At 32.6% G+C, this 10,252-nt stretch overlaps 1 protein-coding gene across 1 annotated transcript; it reads right to left on the bottom strand.

Annotated features, from left to right (window-relative positions):
• Positions 1-285: 285 nt before the first annotated feature.
• Positions 286-2,883, bottom strand: LOC133334699 (uncharacterized; the record flags this gene model as incomplete). Its single annotated transcript, XM_061543030.1, has 2 exons — positions 2,864-2,883; positions 286-1,081 (listed from the first exon to the last, which is right to left on the bottom strand). Coding segments are annotated over exons 1-2 (816 nt in total), but the record flags the coding sequence as incomplete, so codon positions are not given.
• Between the last annotated feature and the right edge of the window lie 7,369 nt (positions 2,884-10,252).

The raw sequence follows: 10,252 nt of genomic DNA, 5'->3' as shown, positions 1-10,252 counted from the left end.
TTTGAAGATCACAACTTTTAAATTCGTGCCCGAAGTTCTTGGAAATTTGTGATTGGTACCGTAAGAGGATGTGTCAAAGGATTGCATAATTTACTGAAGATTCCACGGTGACAAGTAGACCTCGTACATCGATAATATGAAACGTAGAAAAAAATGTAGATTCATCGAACGGTATATAAATTCCTTATAGCTATGCGGCTTCTCGATCGGCACCATAATACACCAGGGTCTGACTTCATACGAGTGAGACATTATCCTTGAACTATTAGCGTGGAGTGCTGGAACCAATGCTGCTGGTATATCGAAGCGATCAGCTTTGGCCAAATCGAATATGTTTTGATAGAATACCGGTTTATCCTCCTGCAGGAACAGAGGCCATGACAGGGAGCCGTTGATTTGCTGGGCAAATGCTTCGAGAAAACTCACCACATAACCCTTCATTACAACCTGCCCATATTGATCGCGATGTAAAGCTGATCGAGGTATCATTTGATCGGGATATGTTCGAATTTTATGACCATACAAATTTGCCATTTTATTGGGAAAGAATTCAACATTGTTGCCAACATCATGACCAAAGCTTTTCGTAACCACTTCGAATTCAGGAAACATTTCGAATGCGTAGAATACTGGATCTTCATAGAAATTTCCCAGCAAAACGATGACATTAATTATTTTCTGTTTGGAGCATGCCCTAAGCATGTGCCACACAACGATGCTGGCAAAAGCCTGAGACATATGTTCCGCCAATAGAATAATGCGATTTTGTAGCTTATATTGTAAAACCCGCGATAAAAAGCTAACATATTTGTCCTCATCCCCATATTGCCAATAGATGAAAATCAAAAAGTTTTTATTCAATTTAAGGCAGGCATTACAAAATTGATGTACGAAGGTTTGAATTAGCACCGATTTTCCCATATTTTTCTGTAAGACTTCAGGAACCAATACATCCTTAATGGTAAATTCACGTCCAATGAGAATACAGTTATCAAATCGATTCTCTCGATCCACTTTGTAGAATAGTTGTTTTAATTGAAATCTTATTTCATGCTTATGCACGTCCTCGGTTTGTAATTTTCTAATTATTACATTATTGGGTTTGATGGATTGAATAAATAGCAGAAAGATTAGAATTTTGAAAAATATCATGTTTCGAAAATGCTGCCTAAATAAAGGTTGTCGATAAACTGTAAGGAAAATTTAAAGTGAAATTTTATTTATGTGTAGCCAAATAATTTCTTTCTGATACGCTATGGCTGCTTAATGGAAATCATTATGGCATTAATGATATCAAATGCATTTCCTTTTAGCATTCAATTAATAGCATTATGTTTTTCCTTGTTCATTGATTTTACTTGTTTTTTCAAATAAATATTTCAGATTACATTTGTTGTACCCTACACATATATGTTCACTATGCGTATAATTCTAGACCGAATTAGGTGAATCTATCTAATTATATCCGTTTGTCAAAGTAGAGGCCATAAGCTATTACCATGAGTAGGTAAAAATTTAGGGCATCTAATGGACCAAACACTTTAAAGAAATAGAGTCAATAGAAATATCCGGACAGATCATTTTTTGAATGACCACGTTATGGAAAAAGGGTACAAAAAGTTTGACCCGATTGGACTTCAGAAATTTTAATTTGTTTTCTTTTTTTTCAGTTATAATTTAAACTCTGTGGCATTTTATATGAGCAAGGGTATCTAGCCAATGAGTACGCCATAAAAAGGGCCACATGAACCAAGATGTCTGTGTGAAAAAATGACCAACTAATAAATATAAATAATCGGAAAAGTTATGTATGAAATTGCAGTTGTTGTCCTTTAAATACGATGTTGTCGGGGTCTAGTTTAAAACATTAATATAAATATTTAATCCCAGTTAGTTGTTTTTATAAAAAAAACAACTATTTATTTGTGGGGAATGTATGACATTGTCCGCTGAGGCGTAAGGGAGGGAATACTTCGGATCTCGCCACTGATCCTCATCATTTCCCTTATTTTTTGTGATTTTTTCCCCAGAAGCTATTTATTGCTTCGTTTAAAAACAACTTTTCATACCTAAATATCTCATGTAACAAATCGAAGTACTTACGTTACCAGCGATACCACCTCAATGAAAGGGTCGTTGGTGCGTGACTTCGTGGCTACAAATCAATTGCAGACAACTACAATACATTTGCAACTGCTATGTGTCGTCACTTTGTGACGAAAGCACATAACGTTGTAGTTGGTATTGCTATTTATTATACCTTCCACCATAGTTTCGAAATATTCATTTCCGACCCTATAAAGTATATATATTCTTGATCAAGGTAAAATTCTAAGACGATTTGGCCAAGTCCGTCCGTCTGTTGTAATAACTCTAGCGTCTAAACGAATTAAAATAGGGTGCTGGAATTTTGCATAGGTTTGCCTGCAGGCAGGTCAAGTTTGAAGATGGGCTTTATCGGTCCACGTTTAGGCATAGCTCCCATATAACAGTACCCCACAATTTTCGGTATTTTGGGTACATAATTTTTTATTTATTTCATAATTTATGTTATACAATATATATTGACCTTAATCATATCTGATTTTCGCACCGCCATTGCTATTTCTGTTGTCTCTCGGCTGTTTTTCGCATCTGCCCTCTACGAAATATTGAAGCATCTGAAATAGAAAATTGTAAAATATAAATAAAGATATGGTTGTCTTAAGTAGAAGATTATTACCTTATATTTTGGAGAATATTTACCTAGTTTAAACATTTATTTGCTCCCTCAACCTGTTGGATGCCATTGGAAATCTGTAGAATAATTTTGTTAAAAAATTATGTATGTATGTATTTATTGTGTCGCAAAACCAGAACTTACCTTAAATTCAGCATATGCATTTTAGATTCTTGACATTTTTATTTAAACGCACTTCATCTTCTATATCGTGGATATATATTGCTTATATTTTTGTATAAAACACACATTTTTATTAAACTTTTGATTTCATAATTCAAAAAATTATAAAAAGTCTGAAGAAAATGACAATTGTTTTTCTGTTTTAATTTTTTGTTTTCGATTCATTTCTTTTCCATTACCAGTAACTACAGAAATACAAAATGTTTTCAATCAACAAATGAATTCAATAGTATATTTTGTGTTCCATTTTCGGTTATAAAGTAACTAGAGTACATAATAACTAGTTATATAACTATACATAAGCAGACAATTTCTATTTATTGATCAACTGGGAACATATAGGCATTACAATAATGTCAAAATTCATAAAATCGATCGAAAAATGTATGTGAAGAAAATTTATACATGGACCTACACTGGTGGCCAAAATTAAAGTAACTACACCTATGTCGATTCTTATAGATAATTTTTAAATGGATTTTATTACAATGGCATGTGTGTGGTTTTCAATTTCTATTTACTATCAAAAAATATAAAAATGGCTAGGAAAAAATTCAGTGCACCGATATAACTGCTAATTGTCAGTGATTGTGAACATAATTTATCACAGAAAATGATTTCGAAGAAATACTCCATAAATAAATTAGCGATTTATAGAATTATATGTGACTGTTCAGCATGGAGGAAGGCTACAAAATAACATCAGTTCGTACGGAACAACAAATTGTCATAGCCGTTAAAAATACCGATTTAAGAGTTCAACGGAATTTGTGGGATAGTTATCGTTGGATATAACCTCAAGAACAGAGAGTGGACGAGCTATGGTAGTAGGCCACATGCCCGGATGCTATCAAAGAAAGTTCTGAAAAGAATCGGAAAGCCAGATTAGCATTTCGCCAAAGCTCATATTTATTATAATCCGACTTAGTGGAGATTATATTATGTTTTCGGAAAAAACACTGAATAGATCAACTTATTTTAGGCTCAAGACTTAGTTTTGCAAGGTACTTGGAAGCATTTTATGGGGATATTTTTTTCTTTTTACGGATCAATTTACGAGTTTATGATATAATGTCTGTTATACAAATGTTTTGGAAAACGCTACAGTTACTTTTGATGAAAAAAATATACCCGTTGACTGGGTGTCTCAGCGTGACAATAACTTCAAATATATATCGAAACTTGTCAATGATTGGTTGCGGCACGAAATTTGGCACAATAATCAGATCTTCACCCTATAGAAACATCTTTGTAGTATCATATATAGAAAAAACAAAAGAGATTCACAAAGAAACAACTATAAGCTCTTCCCACTGGTTCAGGATGCGAGGAGTAGTATACCCAAGGATCATATTGTGTAACTTATAGATCAAATGCCTCGTAGGTGTGCAATAAAAATAATGGTTATTATGTTTATTACTAGCTAAATTTATTTATTTAATAGAACAACTCGAAAAGATGATTTAGTTTTGATCGCGAAAAAATTGGGCCAATTTAGATTTCCATAGAAAATTTTTATTTAATTTTTTTGCGTTTATATTTTTTTATTTTTTATACCTTTTACTGTGGTACTGTGTATTATGTCTTTATGCATGTGTTTGTAAAAAGCAAAAGGAAACGAGATAGACACATAGTTCCTTTTGAAAATATGCATAGAATCACTTTCTAAGTCGATTTAGGCATGTCCGTCCGCTGTCTGTAGATGTTAAATTGTAAACAAACTAAGGACGCAATTACGATCCGATTTGGATCAAAGATTTGGATTTGATCGAAGGACGAACCCTATTGAAATTCAAGAAAATCGGTTCAGATTTATATAAAATTAAATGAAGTCTAGAATGATGTGTGTTAAGTTTCGGTCTAGATTGAGATATAGCTCGTATATATATATATATATATATTTGGTCGATTTAATGTAAATGGTAGACCAAAGTCCCTATATATCTATCGATTTCCACGAAATTTGGCATGGCGTACTGAAATAAGTCTAGAATGATGTGTGTTATGTTTCGTGAAAATCACTACAGATTTAGATATAGATTTCATATATATTTTCGTCCGATTTAAGGTAAATGACGCACCAAAGTCCCTATATATCTTTCTATTTGCACGAAAATTGGCATAGCGAAAAAAATTAAGCCTAGAATGACGTGCGTTAATTTTCGTGATAATTTGTTCAGATTTAGATATAGCTCACATATTTATATATTGGGCAGATTTAATGTGAACAAGTGAAAAAGCGTTAAGTTCGGCCGGGCCGAACTTTGGATACCCTCCACCATAGATATACTGACAGGAACTAGAAATGAAAATATGGGAAACATACCAAAAAGTGGACCTATACCGACATTTCTAAAAAGGGATTATGTAAACCATAATAAAAAATTCAGTAATTTTTAATGGATAATTATACACTGTGGCTAATTAAAATATCGATTCTAGAACCCATGTATCTTTATACCAAATGCGCTTCAAAAAATTTAGATTTCATCCAAACTTTGTCCATCTTATTATTTCTTCCAATCTTAGTTCAAATTCCAAGATGGGGAATATCGGTCCACTTTGTCTGGAACCTCCATACAGGGACTAGGTCTTAATGCGGGTTATAGTTCATTATCGAACCTTACGTTCTACTTTTTTATCTCGAAATCCTCCGCAGGTGAAATGATTACATCAGAGTCTTAGAACCAAACTTAAAACGCGGAACAAATCAGATAACCATTTTAATATAAAAAAGGGGGTTATATGGGGACTACCCCAAAATGAGGGCGAATGTTAATAATTTTGGCGGTATGAAATAAGTCCCCAAACAGAAAATGAAATAAGTCCCCAAATGTGGGGGTTTATTTCATTATGAAATAAATCCCCAAAAAGTAATATGAAATAACTCCCCATTGAAATGAAAGAACTCTCCAAAACCAAATGAAATAAAACCCCAAAAATGTGGACTTATTTCGTAATGAAATTAGTCCCTAAATCGAAAAATGAAATAAATCCCCAAATAAGTTGCAGTTTTTACCATATGGTTATTATTTTATTTTTAATAATAAAAAAACAATTTATAATAAAAAAGTACATGTATATGCATTTATACAAATATTACCATTGTATCTTCTACAATTCCACGACAATATGGGCATTTATAACCTCCACCATTTTCAGCAATTGCGTTATTTTGAAGTTTGAGGACACATTCGTCGCACATTTTAAGATGTTTACAAGGAAGAAGGACTGTGTTCGAAGCCTAAGACATGCATACAATACAACTATTATCATCTACACGTTTTTCTTCAAATATTTCATCTTCGTCTGAAGAAGAATCTTCCAAAATGGTATCCTGGAATATGTCTTCTTTTGGAAGCATATTTTCACATATACCGTTTCTTTCATAGACCATTCGAGATAGAAAAGCTTCACCAGTTATCATTCCAGATTCTAATATCTTTGTTGCCCTTTCTATTTCTCGGTCTTTCAAATCACGGCTTTTTCTTTTTTTCTTCGATAAAGATCCCCCACTTTCGCACACCATATTAAAATGACGACTTTTAAAAAATTCTTCGTCTCGAATTGTTCCAACAAACTTAAAAAAATGACCGTTTTTTTCTAAAGTTTTGCCCAGCACTCCATTATACGCCTCTACCGCAGAGGTTGTTCGAATTTTATTGTTGCAGACGCTAAGGTTCCGGCTTCCAATCTGTAAATGATATTTTGTTTTCATTCTTTATATAAACAATAGATTTTATAATATACCTACCTTCTGCATCCAAAAACTATCGAAATATTTTATAAATGTCACAAATAACCCTTCTGCGTCCATTAACAAAATTTTAGATTTTATTTGGGTAAATGCTCCATTAATTAAATCCCCTGGTAATAATGGCAAAGCTAACATTTTGTGATATAAGCTCGAAGCACTCTTGCTTGATCTTATGAAGTCCAACAAAGTCTTATTTTTCATTAAATTTTTCCTGACAGCCTGACAAAAGTGAAACCTAAAGATATATATTTATGTATATTGTCATGCATGTACTACATTGAGAAATGAAGTATTTGAAAGAAAATTGATTAATTGTGAAAATGGGTGAATTTTTCGATTGCGTCCAAAATAACAACCCATTTTCACAATTTATCAATTTTCTTTCAAATACTTAAAATTTTTATAGATTTATAAAATTGAAATATTAAGTGTTCGACTAAAAATTGTTTAATTGTGGAATATATATTTTGGAATCGAAAGAAAAATTCGCGCGAATTTTTCTTTCTATTCCAAAATATATATTCCACAATTAAACAATTTTTAGTCGAACACTTAATACTTTTATACGTTAAATATATTAAAAATGTCTACTTACCAACAACCCAATGTTTTTGCTTTCGGGTAAACCAAATTTACAGCCTGTCTCATAGCTGCCTCGTAGTCCATTATGAAAGTTGATGGATCCATGTTGAATATATTTTCTTTAATATACATAAGAACTGCAGTATATGCCTGCTTCGTTTTGCGATCCATTAGTACAAAAAATACTGGAAAAATCTAAAACAACAAAATTTAAATCTAAAATAACAAAATTAATTTGTGGCACTTACTTCGTCAAAGTATGATATGTAAATAACCAAAAGTTGTTTGAAGCATCCATGTGGGACTTTGAATGTAGCATCCATCAAATATGTCCGTTGTGCTGGTTGGATGTTTTCTTTAATTAAATCAATTGATTTTAAGGATGAAAATAAGCAAAATGAGTGATGATCATCCTGTATGCATGCTGTGAAAAAATGTCTAGGATTTTCATCGTCTTTTGTCAGACCAAATTGTGTCCATACAGCTTCGAAGTTAAAGCACTCAACAACTTGAATTGCATTTTTTGGGGAAATCACAAGTTTGTTGCTAACAATATACTGCAATCTTCTTTGTATTTTTCCAAACGAAATATTATTGGAAAATGTTTGATTTCTAGATATTAAAGAATAATTACTAAAAAAATGTGAATTATTATTTTTTCTGTACTTACCTTTCACATGCATTTCGGAATGAAGATCTTATAGTGCTAATAGCAGTTCTATTTCCCCCCAAGACACTACCAATTCCCTCACAATCACTCTTAATTTGATTTAATGTTTTCAACTCCATATAGAATTGTTCTTCGTTTGGATGATTATGGTCAATATACTTTTTTACCAAAAAACACTTTCCAAAAAACACTTTCCATTTTCAACATTAAATACCCTAGCTTTGCATGACGCTTATAACTCTACGTTCTTCGATCAACTAGTTGGTAAACAATAGTTGCAGTCAGTAGCTCAGCAAGAAATATAACGGCATTTTTTCAAGTTTCTCATTATTTTGCAATTTTAGAAAAATGAAATAAGTCCCCAAATTCTCATTAGGAATTTATTTCATTTTACAATTTTGGGGAGTTATTTCATAATGAAATAACTCCCAAATATTTAAAATGAAATAAGTCCCCAAAAAATGAAATTAGTCCCCAAGTATAGTTGTTTTTGTTTTGTGTATAAAAAATTGGGGACTTATCTCATTTTCTGTTTGGGGACTTATTTCATTGGGGACTTATTTCATACCGCCGTAGAGAGATCCTACTATAATTTATGTATAGTTATAGAAGCTGTTTAGGGGGAAATAATCCCCATAAACGTCGCCAGCTCCGCTTTTATTTATTTTTTTTTTTTGACGGCGGTCACTGGTAACGACACGGCACAGGACACTTATTATTTCTTCTTCTTTCGTTAGTGAATTTTGTGTGATCGATAATTACCAGTGCAGCCGTCAGCAGTGAAAAAACATAAAACTTAAACCTAAAAAAGAAGGAAAGTGAAATAAGAATAACAAGAAAATATAAACTAGAATCATTAAAACTGATGTAAATAAAATAAGTACTAAGTGAACTGAATTGAAATAAATAAATAAAACAAAATTAAAAAAAGTTAAAAAAATGTGCGGTTGTTTATTTGTAAAAGGCGGTTCCAGTCCCATTTGCCCAACATCTTCCCCGCTGATAGTTGCTAGTGGACGACCACGACTAGGACAATCCATCAGTACCCATACAATTTCCAGCGTGACAATCGTAAGTAGTTCTCAAACAACAGGTGGGAACCAGTTTGCCAGGGACGAGTGGTCCGTGGTGGTTAACCCTAGAAAGGTTGAGGTGTACCCCCAACATATGGTCCTTTGTGAGCCGGTGAGAAAAACACATTTCATATCTTGCCCATGGTGTTGCGTAAAGTAAACAACAAAAATTTGCTCGACAGTTTTATATCCAAATTTGCAAAAAAAATCAAGGACCGTTACAAAAATTTGAAATTTCTACCAGTTGTTGGTCATTTGCCGTGTCGTTGTTTGTGTAATATTGTTTAGTGCAATAATTCTAGTTGTGTGTTTCTCTTACTCGCTGTTACTGCTGAGGGTGAATTTTTTGCTGAGACAAAGTGTTCATTGGAAAAGAGAAACAAGTAAATAAAGCAAACGAAAACATTTGGTTTTATTGTTGTTTGATCGTCTCTACAGTTGGTGGTTTGCAAATCCGAACAATTGTCTTTCTCAATATAGAAAACTCACTCATGTTAAAACGTAATGACGTTTTAATGATCATTTGGATCTTTGTACATTGATATGTCAGTGAGGCATTGAGTTGAGTTGAATTATTTGGACAGTGTTTTATATTTAAAACATTTTGGGAATATTGTAGCCATCTCATATATACCATTATTGAATGAGCAAACAAATTTTTTTTAGGATAAAACTTGCCTAATAAGTATATTTCTTAAAAAAAAAATAAAGGAAATATTTTTCTGGAAATTGGCGACATGCCTTTTGAAATTATATTAAATTGGAATCTTAATTTTTTGGAATATTTTGGATATTTTTTGGAACTTGCCCACTTTAAAGAAAACATAACAACTAGATACCATTTTTCCGAATCTATTTTGGCAACATTTATATTTTTTTGCTCTTTGAAAATTGGATCTATTGCATAAAATAAACTAGAGGTCAATTGATTGAATCAAATTTGTAAATATTCTTGCTCAGGTTGTAAGAACATAAGCTTTCACTTAGAAAATGGGCAATCTAGAAGAATTCTTAACTCAGTGTGAGGAAATTTGATGCTTTGAGGAAAATCTTAAGGATACAGACGCGTCGGGATACAATGAATCGGCGATTGAAACCGAGCGGGCTGAGATCCAAAGGCCGAATGGAAGTAAACATACAAACATTGTACTGCTGATCCCGAATGCAGTTAAAAGAATAAGGAGGTACTTAAAACAAAAAAAACTTGCTCGTGAGAGATGCGTGAATATTCTGGGAGATTGGAAGGAGAAAATTAAGGTTGTACCGAG

The sequence above is a fragment of the Musca vetustissima genome, unplaced genomic scaffold (assembly GCF_032173495.1).
Source record: "Musca vetustissima isolate MV318-11 ecotype Yass unplaced genomic scaffold, APGP_CSIRO_Mvet_v1 utg20799, whole genome shotgun sequence".
Taxonomy (NCBI): Eukaryota; Metazoa; Arthropoda; class Insecta; order Diptera; family Muscidae; genus Musca; species Musca vetustissima.
The sequence above is the reverse complement of the archived record's forward strand: the minus strand, read 5'-3'. Positions and strand labels throughout refer to the sequence as shown.